Source organism: Grammomys surdaster, unplaced genomic scaffold, assembly GCF_004785775.1.
Source record: "Grammomys surdaster isolate TR1022 unplaced genomic scaffold, NIH_TR_1.0 203, whole genome shotgun sequence".
NCBI classification, from domain to species: domain Eukaryota; kingdom Metazoa; phylum Chordata; class Mammalia; order Rodentia; family Muridae; genus Grammomys; species Grammomys surdaster.
The window spans coordinates 1017977-1040309 of NW_021604648.1; the positions used below are offsets into that span (position 1 = coordinate 1017977).

The 22333-nt window shown below is 49.3% G+C and overlaps 2 protein-coding genes across 2 annotated transcripts in view; one reads left to right on the plus strand and one right to left on the minus strand.

The window, feature by feature from the left end:
* The first annotated feature begins 3582 nt into the window (after window positions 1-3582).
* Dnajb13 (DnaJ heat shock protein family (Hsp40) member B13) lies at window positions 3583-15960 on the plus strand. The gene is made up of 8 exons (XM_028770609.1): window positions 3583-3650; window positions 7417-7520; window positions 8358-8519; window positions 11617-11774; window positions 12766-12879; window positions 14386-14499; window positions 15008-15084; window positions 15670-15960. The coding sequence occupies exons 1-8, from the start codon at window positions 3583-3585 to the stop codon at window positions 15821-15823; spliced, it is 951 nt and encodes a 316-aa protein (XP_028626442.1). The 3' UTR covers window positions 15824-15960.
* A 4193-nt stretch (window positions 15961-20153) lies between these two features.
* Window positions 20154-22333, minus strand: part of Ucp2 (uncoupling protein 2) — a 6355-nt gene continuing 4175 nt past the window's right edge. The window contains exons 5-8 of the mRNA XM_028770603.1: window positions 21543-21737; window positions 21369-21470; window positions 20903-21083; window positions 20154-20537 (exon numbers count right to left, since the gene is read on the minus strand). Coding sequence (XP_028626436.1) covers window positions 20423-20537; window positions 20903-21083; window positions 21369-21470; window positions 21543-21737 — 593 coding nt within the window. The 3' untranslated portion in view covers window positions 20154-20422. The remainder of the gene's footprint in view (window positions 20538-20902; window positions 21084-21368; window positions 21471-21542; window positions 21738-22333) is intronic.

Genomic DNA, 22333 nt, shown 5'->3' on the forward strand with positions numbered 1-22333 from the left:
AGAGAGAGAGAGAGAGAGAGAGAGAGAGAGAGAGAGAGAGAGAGAGAAATGGTAAGGTGGTTCAGTGGGTAAAGTGCTTGCTTCACAAGCATGAGGTACTGAGTTCAGATCGCCAGCATCACGTAAAAAGCTGAGCATGATAGTGTGTGCCTGGAAGCTTGTTGCTAGAAGGTAGAGACAGAAGAATCTTTGGGGCTTGCTGGTCAGTCTAGCCAGTCCATGATCCAGGTTCAGTGAAAGACCCTACCTCAAAAAATAAGATGGAGAGCAAAAGAGAAAGACACCCAACATCGATTTCTGGTCTTCGTATGCACACACAACAGTACAGGGACCCATGTTGCACACACACACACACACACACACACACACACAGGCACATCAGTACAAAAGAGTTCTGTATATTCCTGTCCAGATCTCCAAGTTGTTAGCTTTTTATTGTTTCCTTTATTATTCTGTATACACTGCTTGTATTTTTTTCCTGGCCCGTTTTAGTGTACTACATAAACACCCCATCCTGTCACTCTAAAATACTCCAGGATGCTTTTGCTAAAGTGAAGGCCATTCTCCTGCCTCATCATTGTGTAGCTATGAAAACAAGGCAATCATTGTTTCTGTCCTGTTGCCCAGTCTGCAGGCTACATTCTGTTGTCCTAGCAACGCCTTTCCTAGCCATCCTATCTTCTGTGGCCAAGGGTCTAATCCAGGAGCACATGATACATTATTCTATTTTTTCTTTGAAGGAGTTTCCCAGCTTTTCTTTGTCTTTCATGAGCCTGATGTGTTTGGAATAGAATCTAATTTGAGTTATACTCTTGGATTGGGTTTGTCTGATATTTCCTCATGATTAGATTTAGGTTTCACATTTGGGCGAGAAACACAGAAGCGATTTTTGTGTCCTTAGGGCCTCATATTGGGAGGCACAGGATGCTGATTTCCCATAACTGATGATACTAATCTATATTACCAACACAGGAAGATACTATCCAAGGGGTAAAGCAGCCCAGAGTTCCTGGCCATGCCCCTGTATCTGTGTTGGCAGAGACCTTTACTACGGAGGCTTCATGGTGGCCTAGGCTGCTTTGGGAGCCAGAGCTGGAGTTTCAAGTATGGCAGGAGACTGGGCCTTGTTTTAGTCTTTATATTGGCCTTTGGCTGGAAGATCCTACTATCCTAAGCTTGGGTTGAGCACTGTAGGCAAATCAATTGAGCTTACAGTTGGTCCGCTTTGGAGCCTTGGGCTTAACCTCAGTAGGCTTTACCAAGGCCTTGATATCCTCAAGAGTGCACTCATGACCTTGATCTTAGTTTCTGTGACTTCTTTAGGTCCTGCGATTCTTGGAAAAATGCATGTTCCTTTGGAGCTTGCTATCTGCCCTCTTTGGAGGCTCTTCTCTGTCCTTGTGGCTGGCAATTTTTGCATGTCTGTTGTATATGTGTGTAAGGGTGTGCTTTTCCATGTGTGCATAGCATGTGTGCTCAGTGGAGACCAGAAACTGTAGGTTTCCCATATGGCCAGTGAAGCCCCATGACCGCCTGCCTCTGCCTGCCAGCACTGAGGCTACAGATCCACCTCACTTTTATATGCTGCTGGGGATCCAAACTTGAGTCCTCGTCTTGCCTGTTTGAGACAGGCTCTTGTGTAGCACAGGCTGTTCTCAAACTAACTGTGTTGACATCAGGAATGGGAGAGAAGGTCAAGGTCCCATGCTGACATTGCTGATGAAAATGAGAACAACTACTTCAGGTTACCTCACAGCTGAGTGATAGGCGCTCTGTGAAAGTCACTGCTCAAGAGGCTTGACTGTATAGTGATACCATTTATATAAAATTTAAAGTATGAAGAGGCAGGTGTGTTAGAAGTGATGAGAGTGAGCCAGTTGTAGTCAGCTGTCAACCATCACCAGACATGTTCATATACAGTAAAGCTACAAAGAAAGGCAGAGAGGAGGAAGCAGGCAGGAAGGGAGCACTGGGACGATGCTCTTCCAGCCAGAGATGCTCTAGTATCTTTGTGCAAATAAGCAGTCTTATAAGGAGGGAAAATAAGGGCTGGAGAGAAGGCTTAGCAGTTAAGACCACTTACTGCTCTTACAGAAAACCCAGCTTTGTTTCCCAGCACCTACATGGTAGCTCACAGCTGCCTGTGATTCCAGTTCTATGGGATCCTATGCTTTCTTCTGATTTTTGTGAGTTCCTGAAAAAGTGTGGTGCACAGACATGCATTCAGGAACATAACCATACGAAATAAATAAGTAGATATAGATAAGACAGACAGACAGACAGACAGACAGACAGACAGACAGACAGACAGGGCTGCACAGAAAAACCCTGTCTTGAAAAACCAAAAACAAATAAATAATCAGCCAAATAAATTTGTTTTTAGGAAAAAAGTACTTATTCCATAGCCAAAGCTGGTCTTACACCACACTCAACTTGTTCTCAAAAAAGCAAAACAAAACAAAGCAACAGCCGGGCGGTGGTGGCGCATGCCTTTAATCCCAGCACTTGGGAGGCAGAGGCAGGTGGATTTCTGAGGCCAGCCTGGTCTACAGAGTGAGTTCCAGGACAGCCAGGGCTATACAGAGAAACCCTGTCTCGAAAAACAAAAAACAAAACAAAACAAAAAACCAAAAAAACCCAAAACAAACAAAAAATAAACAAACAACAAACACTTTTAAAAGTGACAAGTTCTCACTGTATAGCGATCCTGAAACATGATGGTGAACAGTGTGTTTAGAGGATAGATTTATTGTGCTAGGCTTGTAAAAACAAAATTGTTTTTAACTTGTATAAGCCACAAAGAAGTTGCCCCTACCTTGAAGTACCAGGTGAGCTGGCCTGAGATGTACCACTTCCTGGTATAGTTGGGCTATTGTTTAAAAATTGTTGATTGTTGCAAAACATTTCACTGGCTGTGCTATTCATGCAAGGTTTGGGTCACAAGATTAAACAGGCTAACTGCTAAGCTCTGCTTTTCTGTGAACCGCCAGCTTGCTTGGATGGCTGAGACACCTGCTGCATGGCTGCTACAAAATCAACCCTTGCCCACACCCAGACATGATCTGAGTTAATTTGGCTCCCCCAAATTATAACTTTGTGGGTCTTTCCTTTATAATCCTTTGGCTAACAATAGCCAGTGTCATACCTAAAGAACTCTCTCTGGTTTGGTCAAAAGCCTCTAATTTACTAAAACCAAAACTGAGTCAGTGAATCTCTGAACGACCCCAGAGCCATAAAAAACTCATTATGTACATTAGGCTAGCTTCCAGCCCACGACTGTCTCTGCCGAGTTCTGGGATTAAAGCTGTTTCACCAGTACAACCGGCTTTGTTCTGAATATTTTAAATTAAAGGCGGTCGTTGTACTAAAAAATAAGCAAAAAGGCTCTTGGAGACTCCAGTTTCTGAGCTGTGTGACCTTTATCGGGATCACGAAACCAGCTATGAGCCGCCCCAGGGCCATTTGTTCAAGATGGAAAGACTACAATTCCCAGGGTGCCACTCGTGGTTGTCAGGAGCAACCACAGAACGCAGACTAACAGAGGCTGGAGTCTGAGGAAAAACAGACCCATTGCTACCAGCCATGGGGCTGGATTACTATGCTGTGCTCCAGGTCACTCGCAACTCAGAGGATGCCCAGATCAAGAAGGCGTAAGTGGGCGGGATCCTAGCCTGGCATGTGCAGAGGCAGCCCCACCCTGATGCCAGCAAAACAGTTTCCCTGCGCAGTTTAGGGGAGGAAAGGGGCCCCTCTCACCACTTGTATGCCCCATCTGACTTTGTGCTGGTCAGGACACAGACTGGAAATTCAGACACACCCTTAGTGCTTCAGTGGGCTTCCCAGGCCCAATGCTCCTGCCCCTCAGCTCTTCTTGGGTGATGTCCGAATTTCTAGCTATGAAATGAAGACAAGGGACCATTTGGACCTTATCTTGAGTCTCATGGAAAACCACAGGTGTGTGGACCAGAAATGACCTGGACAAGTGGCTGTTACAGTTTTCATTTTGGCCATGATAGAGGTTTTTGTCACTGAGTGATCTCCATCTCTGAATACCTCTGTCAAGTCTCAGGGACTTTGTGACAGTCTAGATATGGGTGAGATGGTACATGTCTGTAATCCCCAAATAGTGAGTTTGTGGTTAGCCTGAGCTGCATAGCAAGGCCCTGTTTGTATAAGAAAAGGTGTGTGTGTGTGTGTGTGTGTGTGTGTGTGTGTGTGTGTGTGTGTTTTAGGGGGCATCTAGGACAGCGGTCAGGCAATCATTCTCAAATTTTTGATCTTTTAAAGTTTTCCTTGGAAAAGAAGTTTTGGACAAATTTTAATGGAGCACTAATCTTTTGGGCTGGGTACAGTGCAGCCCATTGGCTGTGGAATGTGTGTTATAAAAGGAGACATACCCAGTGCTGCAGAAGCCTGTGTTGAGAGGTAAGGGGCTTTAAGGGGGCTGTCCTGAGAATCAAGCCAAAGGACAAGGCTTGAAGGAAGACTAAGGCTCTGCAGTGGGCTGGAGAAGAGACACTGAGTTTGGAAATTAGTTTGTCATCAAAGGTATAAAGAAAAAGGGAAGCAACCGAGGCAACTGGAGGTTTGGGGTACACTAGCTGCCTCTATTGAGCATGTAGGTGCTGTTCTGAGAACCTTCCATCATTGCCTTATTTAATCCACTCCTCAGGGCTTTCACTGGCCAGTGGGACTTACCAAGTGAAAAGTTACCACGAGAGAAAGGAATGGTTACCTTGGCAAATAGATAAGGATAGCCCAGTTACCAGGCGATCAAGTGTGCTGGCTAGTTTTATGTGGACTTGACGTAAGTTACGTCCTGTCCCCACCATACCGGCCTGTGGGCAAGGTGCCTTTTCTTAATTAGTGATTGATGGGGAAGGCTCCAGCCCATTGTGGATGGTGCCATCCCTGGCCAAGTGGTCCTGGGTGTTTTAAGAAAGCAGATTGAGCAAGCCACAGAGGGTAAGCCCGTAAGCAGCACCCCTCCCTGGTCTCCACATCAGCTCCTGCTTCCAGGTTCCCTCTTTGAGTTCCTGCTCTGACTTCCTTTGATGATGGAAGATTTGATTTGATTGCAGACATGTAAGACATAACAAACCCCTCGAGCTGCTTCTGCTCATGGTGTTTCAGCACAGCAATAGAAAGCCCCAAGACAGGAAGTACAACATTCTCAGGCAGTTCAACCTTTCTGAGCCTCAGCTTCTCATCTCTTAAAAGAAAGAAAGAAAGAAGAGAGAGAGAGAGAGAGAGAGAGAGAGAGAGAACATGTGGAGTAGGAGATAGAGTACCCAGATGGTAAAGTGGCGGCTGTGTAAGCAGGGGATCCAAGCTAGATCCCCAGAACCCACAGGCAGAAAGCTGTGTTTTGCTTTGTAACCTAGCTCTGGGGAGGTGGACAAAGGTGGTGAATTCCTGTGGCTGCCTGGACAATCAGCCTAGCCTACTTGGGTAGTTTCAGATCACCGAGAGACTGTGTTAACAAATGAGGTGGGTGAAGTAGCAGGAGAAGTGGTCCTCTGTCACAACCATCTATAATGGGATCCGATGTTCTCTTCTGGTGTGTCTGAAGACAGCTACAGTGTGCTCATATATAAATAATTCTTTACAAAAAAAAAAGATTTCTAGCTGTGGCAATGGGTGAGGGTAGTGGGAACGGAGGTCCTGTTTGGGCTCTGGATCCCAGGTAACTGCAAGGCCTGGGAGAAGATGGTGAGATACAGGGGCCGGGCACAGATGTCTGTGGCTCAGGGAAGTGAACTGGTAGGAAATGGGCATCGGCTGTGTGGGAGATGAGCTCAGCCTGCAGACTGTGAAATGAGAATGCCAGACGCCTGTGTGGTAGGGCTGGGCAGGAGCTCTGATCAGACCCAGCAGGGGCTGCGTGAGGTCAAACTGGGACAGAGCGACTCAGACTGGAGGTTTCCTTCTGCATTCCCTGCCATGGCAGGTTTCCTTGGTCGCATGCCTCCCTGCACCTCCTAAAGGGGAGGGAAGCAAGAGGATAGAGGGGGGGAGTGGGTTTCGGTGCTTACATCACAGGCCCCTTCTTACGGGCCCTCTCCAGAGGGCTCGGATCCCTTAACTGGTCTCAGCTCCCGCCAGGTCATGTGCACACCCTTCAGGGTTCAGCACAGTTCCCGGTTCTCACTCCTAGATCTGCGGAAGGTCAGCATGCCCCTCCCCCAGCATGACTATCTTCTGTGGTGATCTTCTTCCTGAGCCTTGGTGAATGATCCCTTTATTAAACTCCACAGACCATCCACTCGCTCTCTCTTGACACTGTGTATCCTCAGATGCTGCAGTCACCCCAGGGAAGAGTGGTGGGGTGGCAGATGTGTAATTGGGGCAAGAGCGAGCCCAGAGGTGGAAGAGAGTGCCAGGGCCTGATGGGACCCGAGGGTCCATCATCCTGCACGTGAGAAGCCCGTGGCCCTCTGCAAAGTAGACACTGAGACAGAATTAGATCAGTGTACCGCAGGAACCGACTCGGGGAAAAACAGACAGACTGCAGACTGCAGTGTAGGCCCCAGACCTGTGACTAGAAAGGGAGGGAGGCTTAGGTAGGGGAGCTAAGTGTAGCCTGTGGGGGAGTCTTGTTGCGGTTTGAATGTGAAGTGTTCATTGGTTAAAGGCTTCGTTCCTAGCAGGTTGTGCCAATGGGAAACAACTGGCTCAGGAGGGTGTAAATGTCGTCATTAATTTATCAACCAGTCAATTAATTAATGGGATAATCCCTTCATACTGGAATGGGCTATTACAAGGAAGGGACTACTTAGAAGAAGGGGGGGGCTCTGGAGTTGGCCTTTGATGTCTTGTCCCCAGACCCACCTCTGTGTTTCTCTTCCCTTTCGTTTCCCTCCTATCTTCTCCCTTCCTTTTCCCCCTCTCTTGTGTCCCCATTTCCCCTTTCCTCCCCTCCACTCCTTTCTATTCTTTTCTCCCTTTCCCCTTCCACTTCTCTTTCTGTCTCTTTCCTGGCTGCCATACAGGCAAGCAGCTTGGCTCCTGCCATGATTCTCGACCTGAAAGCAATAGTCAGCCACCTATGTATGAAAACCATTAACTAAAGGTATTTTGTCACAGTGATAAGAAGCTAACCTGGGGGTGTTCTGTGTCTCCCAGGTGGACCATCACCAAATCCCTGCTGTACTTAGGTCTCAGTTGTGACAGCTAAGGGGCCAAGCAGCCTTAGGAGAGAAGCCTAGGGAGCAGCTGTCTAGGCTGTGGGCCAACTGTGCTTTCTACCCCAGATTCTCTTTTAAAAGATCCAAGCAACACACCCCACAGCCACTGACACCTGTGCCGCTCTGCTCTCTCTGGTTCATAACAAAGCTAGAAAGCAGAGCCAGCCCCGGATATGCTCTATCCTCAAAGGCAGGTCAGAGGCAAAGGCTTCCTTTCCTCCCCCTTTAGGTACCGGAAACTTGCCCTGAAGAATCACCCGTTGAAGTCAAGTGAGCCGACTGCACCAGAGATATTCAAGCAAATAGCAGAAGCCTACGATGTGCTGAGCGACCGTGAGTGGTGGTGGGCTACCCCTCCATTAAGACCATTCCTCAAGCATCTAGACTGTCAGGTGACCTGCAGAGTAAAAAGTAAGAAACCATCCTCCCTCCCAGCATCTAGACAAACTAAGGGCAAACCAGGCCGCTACACATCAGGTGGATGGGCTTATCGCTTGCAGAGAGGAGCCTTCCTGAGGCTTTGGAGGAGGATGCTAGCTGCCGGGGACAGAGGGCTGAGGCAGAAGGGACATTCTGATTTATTTTCCCAAACTATCTCCAGGGACAGCAGGAGCAGAGGGCCAAGGAGAAGCCTAAAGCCATCAGACCTCACCCATTGAAAATCAGTTGTGTGAGATGAGGGTGACTCACTACCTGGCGAAGACCAGCTGCCCAGCTGGCTTCTCTAGGGCATGGTCTTGGGGCTCTGACTGTTTATTAGAACAGCTAGACTGTGGCTTCTCCAGCCCCGACTTTTCAGGATTTTAAAATTTGCAAGTTCAGAATTCTTATAGTCTAAAATTTTAAGATTTTAGAATTTTACATTTCCCTCCCAAGTCTGAGCTAAGTCAGACCCAGGTGTGTACCCGACTCTCAGTCCCTCAATTCCTCTCAAAGCCCAGGCAGGCTTTCTCGTTGCTTTCCTGGGCTATCCTATAGGATCTATAGGATCTATAGGCTAGATGAATAGCTCTGACACTCACACCGAGCGACACTGACCCTCTGTCTCCTAGAGACTTCCAGCCTGCAGGAGATAAGGCTGTCCTTGTGCCTCACCTGGCTCTCTCACTACCTCTGTCTCTCCCACCACATAAGCCCTGGAGCCCTCCTCAAGGTCACTTGTCTCCACAGCCGTGAAGCGAGGCATCTATGACAAGTTTGGTGAGGAAGGCCTGAAGGGTGGGATTCCCCTGGAGTTTGGATCCCAGACTCCATGGACGACGGGCTATGTCTTCCATGGCAACCCTGAAAAAGTGTTCCACGAGTTTTTTGGAGGAGACAACCCCTTCAGTGGTAAGAATCCGCCCCACTCCTTTCCTTACTGGAAAAGAATACAGTTACAGAAGATGCCTTTCTTATTAGCTAGGTTTGTTTGCTTTTTGCTTATTTTGCCTGCTTTATTGTTATTATCATTATTCTTCAGACAGGTTTCCAGGGCCAGCCAATGCTTAGCCAGGGATGACCTTGCACTCATCCCCCTGCATCCTGAGTGCTGGAATCACAGGCATGCAGCACCACACCCAGCTCTCTCTCTCTCTCTCTCTCTCTCTCTCTCTCTCTCTCTCTTTAATTTTAGACTTATTTTATGTGTGTGACAGTTTTGCATATATACATATACACATACACATATATATGTATACACACACACACACACATGCACACGCACACACATATGTGTGCTAGGTAACCAAGGAGGTCAGAAAACATCAGATCTTCTGGAACTAGAATTAGGGGTAGTTGCAAGTCAACATGTGGGTATTGGGAACTGAATATGGATTCTCTGCAAGAGAAACAAGTGCTCTTAACCACTGAGCCATCTTTGCACCCTCTTAGGCTTGGTCTAACTCTGTAGGAAGACCAAATTCATTTTGTAGTCTGGCTGCTTTGAACTCATGGCAATCCTCCTGCTTTAGCCTCCCTATTGCTAGGATTACAGGTGTGAGTCACCACATCCAGCCTGGTTTTGTCTCTTTAAGAGACAAATAGAGGGTTGTAGAGATGGCTTAGTGGTTAAGAGCAATAGCTGCTCTTCCAGAGGTCCTGAGTTCAATTCCCAGTAACCACACGGTGGTTTACAATCATCTATGATGCCCTCTTCTGGCCTGCAGGTATACATGCAGATAGAGCATTCATTTATATAAAATAAATAAATCTTGAAGAAAAAAAAGGAAATAAACGGGGAACATGGAAAGAAAATGGATTGCTTGTTTATTTATCTGAGGCAGGGTTTCATTCTGTAGTGCAAACTACGCTCAAATTCTCCAGGCTCCAAAGTGCTGGGATTACACATGTAAACCACCACACCAAAATTAAAACCCGACTCACTTTAAAATATTCTAATGCTCCACTTCCTTTCCTCCCCTAGATGCAGCTACTCACGTTTAACATCCTCCATGTCCTTCCAGAAATCTCTGTCTTTAAAAATACCCTGTGCTGCTGAGCAGTGAAATGGAGACCTTGTACAGTTTAGGCCGGCGGTTCTCCACCTGTGATCATGACCCTTTGCAAGCCTCTGTCTTCAAAATATATTTACATTATGATTCATAACAGTTGCAGAATCACAGTTATGAAGTAGTGATGGAATAATGTTATGATTGGGGTCACCAGAACATGAGGAACTGTATTAAGGGTCACAGCATTAGGAAGGATGAGAGCCAGTGGGCTAGGCAAAGACTCTTATCATGGAACTACCTCCTTGGTCCTGTTTTGTTTTGTTTTTTTTCGAGACAGGGTTTCTCTGTGTAGCCCTGGCTGTCCTGGAACTCACTCTGTAGACCAGGCTGGCCTCGAACTCAGAAATCTGCCTGCCTCTGCCTCCCAAGTGCTGGGATTAAAGGTGTGCGCCACCACTGCCTGGCTGGCAGTCCCTTTTTTAAACAAAGAAATTTCACTCTATCTATTTGGTGTGTGCAGCTCGGAGGTCACCCTCAGGAGTCAGGTTCGTAACAGTGCCTTTACTTACTGAGCTATGACACTAGGTCTCAGCTGTCATGTCTGAAGCCACTGCACACTTCCAGCTGTTGATGTTCCTTTTACCATCCTGTTTGTCACATTTATTCCATGGTATCGACCGTGAGAGGCAGGGTACATAACAGCCACCTCTGACCCCAAAGCTTACAAAGGGCTCCATATCTAGCAATACAGCATAGTGACCAAGGGCACAGATTCTGTGGCCAAGTGGTCCTGGGGTACCAGTCCCAACTTCATTACTCTCGAGCTACGGAACTATGAGCATTTTGTTGGCCTCTCTGGGCCATAAAGGATGAAAGTTACTGAGTGCAGAGCCGATTCACAGCAGGCTCTCCCAAAGGCTTAGCTGTGTCTCAACTTAATGGTATAGGGCAGGCCATGCCACAGACTTTTAAAATGAGTTCCAAAGGACTATAGTACTCCAAACGGACCTGAAGTCCCTCCCTCCTTCCCTCCCTCCCTCCCTCCTTTTCTCCCTCCCTCCTTCCTCATGCCATCAGGTTAAGGCAAGGGCATCAGGTGTGGGTGAATGAGCTTGAGGAAAGGAGCTTGGGGCATGTTTTTGATCACTCACAGTTGCCACTGACCAGCCCAAATCCTTTTATATATCAGCTTGTAACTCCAGAGAGCTTGAGACTGGGTTGTCTAGGATGGTCCTGGAGAAGGGCAGAGAAGGTCAGTAGGGCTTGGGGAAGTGGCTATTCAGACCCACTCTGCCTGAATGGCACCTTTTCTGCACTACCAGGATCTACCATTCAGAGCGATGCCTCAATTTGTTCACACAGCAGGAGCTGCCAGCACCTCACTCTGTGGGAGTCAGAGACCTGGCAAGGGCTGGTGGTTACTGGTCTGCATCTAAGAGTAGCTTCTTCTTCTTCTTCTTCTTTTTTTTTTGTTTGTTTGTTTGGTTTTTCGAGACAGGGTTTCTCTGTATAGCCCTGGCTGTCCTGGAACTCACTCTGTAGACCAGACTGGCCTCGAACTCAGAAATCCACCTGACTCTGCCTCCCAAGTGCTGGGATTAAAGGCGTGCGCCACCACTGCCCGGCTAAGAATAGCTTCTTAAAGTCAAGTGTGGTAGCTCACAATTGTAATCCTAGCATTCAGGAGGCTGGGGCAGGAGGATGTGGCCTGAATTCAAGGCCCGAAACAAAATGAAACAAAGCAGCCCTTTGGTCCATGGGTCTGAGAGGTGGGAATGCTGTGCTGAACCTTATTCTTGGGGCACTGAGGAGGCTCAAGGGTATACAAGGGTGTGTGAGTGTGTGTGTGTGTCTGTGTGTCTCTGAGTACATGTGTGTCATTGTGTGAGCGTGTGTGTCTGTGTATCTGTATGTGTGTCTCTGTGTATGTATCAGTGTCTGTCTGTCTGATCTGTATCTTTGGACATCATTTCTGTTACTAATTCTGTCTCTTTTAGAATTTTTTGATGCAGAAGGAAGTGATATCGATTTGAATTTTGGGGGGCTTCGGGGCCGAGGAGTCCAGAAACAAGACCCTCCCATTGAACGAGACCTCTATTTGTCCCTGGAGGACTTATTCTTTGGCTGCACCAAAAAAATTAAGATTTCCCGAAGGGTGAGTACTTAGCTTGCTCCTCTTAACAGGCAACACCTGCCTCCACAGACCTCCCGTCAGGTTCCCCTCCCCTAACAGGAAAACTTGGCAACCTTTTCTGATGGAATCATGGGATCTTAGGTCAAAAGACTCAGCAATTTTAGACTTTAGAATTTAGAATCTGAAATTTAAGATGAGTAATAGAAGGATTCAGCCTTCTTTCTGGTACAGAAGTCATGTCTGCAGCTAGCTAATGGTGACAGGACCCTTCCCTTCCCAGTCCAGCTCCACCCTTGTGGAAAGTGGAGGAGTGGGGGTAGAAAGAGTCTACTATAAATTTCACTCCAGGGCATTACAGACTCTACACCCCAAGGACTGTGTGCCTTGGCCACAGGTTGGGCACGGAGGTGGGCTGGCACAGTCTCTAAGGCGACAGCTTAGGGAAGACCCTTGTGAGTAGTTGCTGCAACATTCAGTCCTTGGCCTGGCCCTGGCCTGTGGTTCAGCCTTCCTCCTTCCCTTTGCCCACTGTGAGCATGCTGTCCGTGCGGCACTGTGGGCTCATGGCTGCAGGCACAGTGTGGGAGATGCTTTACATCTCTTGCCTTCTGAGAGGTCCACTGCATGCCTGTGACCAGCCCCCGCTTTTCTCCATACCACCAATAACTTCCTGGAAACTGAAGCCTGGGATCTCTAGTCATGTGGTAATAGACACTGGGGGGTAGTGGAGCCTGGGGTAGGATAGAGAGGACTTTGGGATTAGGGCTAGATTTCTGGGATGTGGAGAGAGGCGCCCTTCACTGTGTTCTTGTTGGTGGCCAGGGATGTGGTGACTGGTGTCTCAGGCCATGGCTTTATCAACTTGAGGACATGCCTTGCCTTGGAAGAGTCACAAGCTGGCAGCGGGACAGGAGTGGGAATGACTCTGGTCCCCCATTACTATGCGTACTGAGTACACTCCACAGAGCCTTTCCCCTGAGACAACTCCTCGTTTCTCCCCCTGTCGCCACAGGTGCTAAATGAAGACAGGTACTCCTCCACTATCAAGGACAAGATCCTGACCATCGATGTGAGGCCTGGGTGGAGGCAGGGCACACGCATCACCTTTGAGAAGGAAGGGGACCAGGTGAGAGGGAGAGAGGCTGGCTCGGGTCAGTCACCAAGTTCAGGTAGTGGGAAGACTGAGAGGGAAGGAGCCCATATTCTTTCTTGTCCCTACAAGTTCTGGTCTAGTAGAGTGAGCTGGTCCCTAGAGTCCCTTCCCAGGGACAGAGCCTCCCAATCCCTCTGCGACCTCGGGTTGAGGATCACTACCATTTTACACAGTGGGAAAACTGAGGCTCCAAGATGAAAGAAATTTGCTCAAAATATGAACACAAAAAGCAGAAAGAAGAGCCTGGGGAGATGACCCAATATCACCCAGGGATGGAGACCTGGACTTGATCCCCAAGCACCATTGGCAGAGCCTCAGCAGATCACCTCTGTGATCCTAGTGCTGGAGAGGCAGGGACAGAAGATATCTGGGTTCACTAGCCAGCCAGTCCAGCTGAATTGATGAATTGATGTCCTCTAGGGTCAGGAGCAATCCCATCTCAAAAATAAGATGGAGAACAGTTGTCAATTTGTAGCCCCCAGCACATACATAAAATATGCCCTTGTGCTCTCTCTCTCTGTGTTTCTCTGTCTCTGTCTCTTTCTCTCTCTCACACACACACACACACACACGCACCCCTGGTGGGAGAACTCAGCTTCCCCTCCAGTGTCTTTCCAGTTTTCTTTGGTTCAAGTCTGAAGAAAACCCAAGGAGAAAGATGTTCAGAAGCATTTAATTAATAACAATATTAAACTAAAATACTTGTGGAAAACATTGTTATTGTACTAGAAAGCTGTGTCCTTTCATCTTACATGCTGACATCCCTTGCCCATACCTGTTCCTCTCTTACCTGAAAAACACCTGCTTCCAACAATCATGCTTCAACCTGGGTCATTCATTGCAAGCCACAGTAACTCAGAAGGCTGAGGCAGGAGGATCATTTGAACCTTAGGAGTTCAAGTTCAGCCTGGGTGACAGTGAATTCCAGGCTAGTCTGGCTACAGAGCGAGACTCTGTCATGAGGAAGCAAGAAGGCAAGCAAGCAAATAGATACCCCGTGCCAACATCCTCCACTCTGGCCACCTTTTCCCAAGTGCCCGACATGGCTACTTCTGACCATCTGACTATTTCTCGTCCTGGGAGCAGCTCTCGTCCTGTTCTTGCTCTCTGTCTTCAGTGGCCAGAAGAGAGGTCAGAGTTCAGGGTGGCTCCCTGAAGTGAAATCACTGCTGAGTATCTGTTAGGCAGAGACGCTGTCTGGCCCCAGCCCAGGGTCCAGCTATCACTTGAACAAGTCCCTGCCCCACTCTACTGAGAGCATTTACTTTGAGCATGCTCAGTAGAGAAGTACTTTGGGAGTGGAGGGTGATCCAGGGAGACTTCTCTAGGGGGTGGCCCTAGGCCACACTGAATGCCTCCTCTAGAAAACAGGGTCTAATTCTCCACTGCACAGATGGACACCTGGAGACAAGTAGAGACAGAAATGTGGCCAACTCATAGAAGCAATAAACTTGTTACCCCTTGGTTTTTCCTGCCTAGGGCCCCAACATTATCCCGGCCGATATTATCTTCATTGTAAAGGAGAAGCTGCACCCTCGCTTCCGCAGGGAGCATGACAACCTCTTCTTTGTGTACCCCATTCCTTTGGGTAAGGTGAGTGGGTACAGTGCAGAAGGGCATGGGGGCCCAGAATGAACCCCACTTGCCCCAGCTCAGGCTTCATCTCTTCTCCCCTAACCAACTTCTACCAGTCGCAGGCAGGGGCCTGTGCTCTCTCCCTGGCTTGAGGTGGATCTGTGCAACAGCCCCTCCCTGCCCACCTCATCTTTCCACTTTGTCCTGGTGCTGCTGCTGTCCTCACGGTCTCAGCATGTCCAGGCGGTTCTCCTCAAGGTGCCACTGTTGACTCATTCTCTGCACCTCAGCTCTCAGGGTGAGCACACCTGCCTGGCTGTGGCATTTTCACCCCACCCACCCCACCCTAGAGCTGCTGCCCCTACTGCATGGCAGCATTCAGAGCCTGTCATCCCTGCCTCTCAAAAGCATTACACTCTGTCATCACCAAACTGCCCGGCTCAGGGATGGAACCCAGATAGACTCCCAGACGCCTTCTAAATAGAATGGCTGTGGCGTAAACCCCTCACACTCTAACCACCCCCAGGCCCTTACCTGCTGCACGGTGGAGGTGAAGACCCTGGATGATCGACTACTCAACATCCCCATCAACGACATTGTCCAGTGAGTCTGCCTGCCTAGTCCCCAAGTAGTCACAAGAAAGGATGGACTGAGACTTGGTAGGGCTGTGCAGGCTGCCGCCAAAGAAGGATTTCCCTGGGAACCCAGGCTGGGATTCAAATCCACCAGCCTCTGCCTGAGCTGTGGGCTGTGTTCACCCTACAGAGGGATCGCCTTTCTCTTACCCACGGGAAGCCCCTGTACGTTGATCAATTTCTTGTCTCCATCCCAAAAACTTTCATCAGAGCATGGAACAGTAGCTCCCAAGTCTTGTTCCAAGAGAAGTCTCAGAGAAGGGAAGATTTGACTCTCACCCCAACTTAGCTTCACTTCCTAGGGGAATGTGCAATTCCAGGGGTCAGCCAGCAGGGTATTCACTTTGAGCAAGGGTTTCGAGGAGTGTTGTATTTGGAACAAGACAATCTCTCCTTCAGCTCTCTCCTACCCGTTCTGGCGTGTGAGACCTGGCCATCTACTGGGAAGCTGTAATGATGGCCCACTCCTGCAGTTCTGTGAGCTAGGATGGTGTGCATCCATTGGACACTGCTGAGCCTTCTATGCTCCTTCTTTCTTCTCTTCCTGTCTTAGCCCTAAGTACTTCAAGATGGTGCCAGGTGAGGGGATGCCACTGCCTGAGAACCCCACCAAGAAGGGAGACCTCTTCATCTTCTTTGACATCCAGTTCCCTACCCGTCTCACACCCCAGAAGAAGCAGATGCTGCGCCAGGCATTGCTGACCTAATTCTGGGGGACCTGAGCAGGAATGGGGATGGAGAGGGCTAGCTGGGCCTTGCCCGCTCCTACCCACTCAACTCCCACAGCCTGTGAAGATGGGGAGGCGTAAGATCGTAGGCTGACATAATAAAGATTCCTTTCCTATCCTCTAGCTATGACGGGAAATGAGTTGGGAGGATGCTTCCTGCAGGACCCCAAAAGCTAGGCACCTGGGGCCCCATTTTGACTTCCTAGACATGGACTGTTCCCGAGACTTCAGAGTCTCTTGCTTCCATCTTGGCAACAGGAGACAGGGCTATGTGACCTCTAGGGTCCTTCTGCTCTTGCCACCTTACATATATCTTTAGAGAAACCATCTATGGACTATGCTGTCTTGAGAAATATAGACAGGAAAAGGAAAGCACAGGGACAGAGCGCTTGTCCCAGCACTCCTGTGGTGGCTAGGCTACCATCAGAACCTTAGGCTACTCCAAACAGGCTCACAGGCTTCAGTTAAGAGTCACACACAGAAGCTGGGCAGTGATGGCGCATGCCTTTAATCCCAGCACTTGGGAGGCAGAAGCAGATGGATTTCTGAGTTCAAGGCCAGCCTGGTCTACAGAGTCAGTTCCAGGACAGCCAGGGCTGCACAGAGAAACTCTGTCTCAAAAAACCAAACCAAACCAAAAAAAAAAGAGAGTCACACCCAGAACACAGTGCCAGAAGAGCTCTGGTCTCTTGTCTATGAAATGGGTTTTAGGCTGCCTCTGGGCCGGCAGCCTGGGCGGCATGGACACTTGAGCTCCTGCTCTCGCACTGGTTACTGACCTTGTTAGTGGATCTTACAGCCTGCCTACAGATAGACAGTAAACTCATGGTTAGACTACAGAGAGGGTTATAGAGAGGGTCACAGCGTCATTGCCCGGTGGCCTGGAGGAGGTCTGGCTTCCAGGGCCACACCCATGCCTTTAAAGTCAATAACACCGTGTTCCTCTTCTGTGCTAAGGAGCTTGCCCTGTCTAGGGTTTGAGTTTAGGCTGTGATTAGGTCTAGCGTTGTGGGCAGCAAGCAGGTCTAGTGGCTTCTGAGATATGAAAAACCCACAGATTGTCCACAGTACTTAAAATCCTGCCATTCAAAGTGCCAGATTAGCTTAAGGATTTTTTCTTTTGTCTTTAAAAGCATTTTTTTTCCAAGACAGGGTTTCTTTGAAACTTTGAACTTTGCTTTTGTAGACTAGGCTGGCCTCAAATTTTTTTTTTTCTGGTTTTTCGAGACAGGGTTTCTCTGTGTAGTCCTGGCTGTCTTGGAACTCATTCTGTAGACCAGGCTGGCCTTGAACTCAGAAATCTGCCTGCCTCTGCCTCCCAAATGCTGGGATTAAAGGCGTGTGCCACCACTGCTTGGCGCCTGCCTCTTAGTATTGGGATTTAAAGCATACACCCCCACACCTAGCTTTTGCCCTTTTAAATTTTGAGGCAGGTTTCCAGTAGCTGAGACTGACCTTGGACCCCTGATCCTCCTGCCTCAGCATCTCACATGCTGACATTATAAGAATGTGTCACTATGCCCAGCTAAAAGATTCTGTTGTTTTTAAAAGTGGGAATGCAGCTCTTGGCAAGTATTTTACTTTTGAACATATTCAGTCTTGTCTCTGCTGTCCCCAAAGCCTTGGAATGAAGTCATCCTACTGCCTGAAGCCATCATGAACCATGATGAAGGCAGCAACAGAAAAACCCTGAGATAGAGGGCTAAACATGGTGGTGTACACCTTTAATCCCAGCACTTGGGAGGTAGATGCAGGTAGATCTCTGAGACAAGTCTGGTCTACAGAGCAAAAGTTCCAGGATAGCCAGAGCTACACAGAGAGCCTCTGTGTCAAAAACACAAAGCAAAACCAACCAACCAGAACTGGAGCTAAAGACTCTAGGCCTGGGGCTCCAGTAAGCATGTCAGTGTAACTGTCAGATGTGGGCCTTCAGTAAGATACCTGGGCAAGTCACTTCATTTCTCTAGGTCCTTTTTTTTTTTTTTTGGAATAAAATTGTTTGGCCTGCATGTTACATGCATGCAGTGCCCTCAGAGGCCAGAAGAGGGTGTCAGATCTCCCTGGAATGGGAATTATATAAAGATGGTTGTGAGCTTCAGTGTTGGTGCTGGGTTTGGAACCCAGGACCTTTGCCAGAGTTGTTAGTGTTCTTGACTGCCAAGCCATCTCTCCTGCCTCTCTGGATCTATCTTTGTTTTTGTTTGAGACAGGGTTTCTTTGTGTATCCCTGGCTGACCACAAACAAAATCTGCCCCCACCTTTCCCAATGCTGGGAGTAAAGGGGAGAGATAACACTCCCAGGCTCCGTTTTTTTAACAGCAGACTTCAACCCCTTCATTACAGACCTGTGGAGCCAGATGGTGGAATGTTCACTGCCCTCTGTGGCAGGACTGACATGACGGTAACCGTCTGCTCTGAGGGCAAGCCTCTGGCACTGTAGGGAGGTTGTGGAAGTAGGACTTCTGTCCCGCAGGGCTCTGTGGGAAGCTTGGCCTCAGGCCTCTACCAGAGCCCTTTATGAGATCCCTGTCTCAGTAACTGGACTGCCTTTAAAGGAGGCAAAAATCAGGGCATATCACACACCCCTCCATAAGTATTGCTGAGCCCTCTGCTATGCTGCTTTCCAAAGACTGCTGCGCCTTTCTCAGGCCAACCGACAGCATTCCCAGTCATGGAGTCTAGTGGTCTCACATCTATACCACATGTCTGGTGAAGGAACTACTAGACAGACTGTGTGCCTTCTCTTGACCTATTTGTCTGCTGTTGTTAACATACCTAGGGTAGTAAACTGTTCCTTGAAGGACTTAACCAGACCTTCATTTGTTGTGCCCTTATGTGGTGAAGCGAAGAACACCAGCTACACTGCCAGCCGACCCTCACTGGGGCTTGCCGCCTCAGGACTGAGACCGTGGCTGGATTTACCAGAAGCTGAGAATTGGTGCTCTTCTCTGGGAGCCAGTGTAACAGCCTGGCCTCTTGCCAAGCACTGGAAAGGGCTAACTTCCTAGCTCTGACCCAGCCTACTAAAGAGGTGAAGGGGCAGAAGCTACAGCTGATTTAGGCTGGGAGAAAGGACATCCTGTTGTCTGGGCCCAGCTTCATAGCTGCCAGACAATCCCCCCGAGGACCCCGAGGACTGGGCACTGTGTGTCTTGTCTCTTAGCTGAGACAGGCATGAGATGTCTGAAACGTATAAAATGGGCTGTGGAGACTTGACAGGCCCAGCCCTGTTCTGGGACCTCACCGATCCTGCTCCTTGAGTAGTCCTGCCTCCTTCTCCCGGCTCAGAACTGGCTGGAAAGAGGACAAACGGAAACACTCTGACAACCTACGCGGTGACTGGTCCCCAACCTGGGGGAAGGTAAGACTCCCAACAGAAAGGCTCCTCAGAGGTCAGGTACTATAGGTGGCTGTAATCCCAGCACTTAGGAAACTCAGGCAGAATTGTCATGAGTTCAAGGCTAGCCTAGACTACACTGTGAGTTCCAGGCCAGTCTATGCTACAGTGTGAAGCCCTGTCTGAAACAACAACAAAAAACTCCCAAAATCCCTGCAGGCTGGATGTTTGCCAGGGAAGCCTGAACTCCCCCGCCCCCCTTCATGGGTCAGACCTGCCCAGCCCCCTGTTCGGAGCATGGCTCAGGGTGTGATTATAGGCTGGGGACAGCCTCCCTTGCCCTCTGTAGGTCTATGGCTTCGGGAGGTGGGTTGCTATGTGTAAAAGCCCCAAAGAAAGGAAAGTTCTGGAGTTTCCCTACATCTCCCAACAAGTTGATATGGGGGGACAGAGATACTTCCCCTCTGCAGATCGATAAGCCTGGCCAGGGTGGGTGGGGAAGGCAGCTCTGGAGTATCTACAGTACCCAGTACTGAGTGACAGCTTACATGGCACTCAGGAAAGCGTAGAATAGACAAAGGCTGTGCTGCCCCCTGGCTGTGCCACTGATCTCCGGAGCCGACACTGGGTCTGGAGTTGCAGACCAGAAGACCCTCCAGCCCCCCTCAGATGCTACAAGTGGAATGTGGGTCACATCCCTTTTTAAAGTCACTGATTCCTCACCTGCCTGCCAAGGTCCTGAAAAGGTCCCTTGGACTAAGATATTTCTATATCTATAAAGAGATATGAGAAAGAAGACACCTAGCCGGGCGGTGGTGGCGCACGCCTGTAATCCCAGCACTTGGGAGGCAGAGGCAGGCGGATTTCTGAGTTTGAGGCCAGCCTGGTCTACAGAGTGAGTTCCAGGATAGCCAGGACTACACAGAGAAACCCTGTCTCAGAAAAAAAAAAAAAAAAAGAGAAAGAAGACACCAACATTGAGCTTGCTTTATGGGTGAAGGCTGGCTGAGCTGGGCTGGGGACAAGGACAAAGATTTGGGCTTAACTGTAGAAAGGACTGAGGGCTCAGGGTCTGGTGTCAGGCCTCCTCACTGTGGAGTCATCAATACAGAGGCGTAGGGAGATGAGGTGGGAAGGGAGTTGGGGTACAGGAAATGGGAAGAGATTGGGGCTGAGCAGAGGATGAAGGAAAAAACGGGGCAGGGACAGGGAGCAGGGTCCAGGTCAGCAGCTGGAGAGACTCAAAAGGGTGCCTCTCGGGATTTATAGGCAGCCATTAGGGCCCTTTTGAGCTGCTCGTAGGTGACAAACATTACTACATTCCAGGATCCCAAGCGGAGGAAGGAAGGCATGAACCTAGAGAGAGCAAACACAAGTCATGGAGGCCCCTCCACCACCTGCTTCTACCGCTGGGCGCATCCATTCTCCTAACCCGTGGACTCCATCTCAAAGGAGGCTGAGGATCTGGTGAAGAGGCCCATGGCCATGTGCCCAAGAGCAAGAATCCCAAGTACCCAGCTCCCTCCTCCTGCTGTGCTGGGGAGTAGAACCCAGGGCCTCCAAACATGCTAATAAGCAAGCACTCCACCACTGAGCCACCTTTCTCCCCAACCCCCATTTTAACCTCTAAAAAACAGAGGTGACAGCATCTATGGGATATCTGACATTTGGCTGCATCTCACTTCTCTCTCTGGAGTTGGGTGAGGGAATCAGAAACTTACCCCTTGTAGAAGGCCCGGGGCCCCTCCTTCCGGAGCATGGTAAGGGCACAGTGGCCTGCGCTGTGGTACTGGCCCAAGGCAGAGTTCATGTATCTCGTCTTGACCACATCAACAGGGGAGGCAATGACGGTGGTGCAGAAACCCGCCCCGAAGGCAGAAGTGAAGTGGCAAGGGAGGTCATCTGCCATGAAGCAGCAGAAAAGGCTGTCAGCTCTTCCAGCCCACAACCCTCCACTGCAGCAGAGGGGTCTCATTGTTTTAAAGACAGATCACAGCTAGAATCTCTTAGAGGGATTTGAGTCTTTTCGTCAACCTAGCGTGTTTATGTGCAAAGTGAGGTTTCTATCCAGCTGGATTTGAATGGTAAGAAATAATAACCTCTAAAAACATAAGGCAAGCAGGATAAAAAGATGTGGTCTTCAGGCAACTAGACCCCCCTACCAGCTTGTAGTGACCTTTAACACACCTGTCATGAGGTTGGCTTTCAGAAGAGTATCTTTGATGAGATCATAGGTCACCAGTTCAGCACAGTTGACAATGGCATTACGGGCAACATTGGGAGAGGTACCTGTAGAAAGAGAACTTGTGTGAGCCCAGGGCATGGGAGAGGAGGGGAGGAAAGCCAACAGCCAGCACATACCTTTCCAGAGGCCCCGTATCCCTTCCTCTCGTGCAATGGTCTTGTAGGCTTCGACGGTGCTTTGGTATCTCCGACCACCACCAGCCCGGGCCTGAGCCTGGAAGCGGACCTTTACGACATCTGTAGGTTGGGCCACAGCCACAGCCAGGGCACCTGTGGTGCTACCTGCCAGGAGGCGGCTCCCGATGCCTGCGTCTGTGGGCACACGGAGGTAGGGGGAGGTCAGTGGCCAGCAGCCTTGCGTTATGTGCACCATGCTCTTGCCAGATCACCGTGCCTCGGGAAGAGGACATAGACCACTCTTGCTCTATGAAGTCCTTGCAGGGTTACAACCAGGAGTAACACAAAATGGAGACAGTGTTTCCTCACATAAATGTGTTCATTTAAGCTACTCAGCAGCCTTGGGAAATCAGGGTCAGTTCCATTTATCAAATGTGACACCCAAGACCAAGCAGAGTGGCTCTTTCTCATGGAACTGACTCCAGAGGCAGGTTCTTAGCCCAGCTCGACTACTCCCTGGAGTGTGATCCTGGGAAAGGCGTCTTTGTTTTAGATGTTCAGTTCCTCACATGTAAGGAGGACATCGTGACACACACTTAATGCCAGCACCTGGAAGGCTGAGGCAGGTAGAGCCGTGTGAAATCCAGGCCAGCCAGAGCTGCAAGGTGAGACTCCTGCCTCAAGCCCCTCCCCTCCTGCCCCTCCCCTCCCAGGAGGGCACGTTAAGGAGATGGAAGAATGTGGTTGTGGGGGCTAGAGGGCGTGGCCGCTGTGTCTCCATTGTGTGTCTC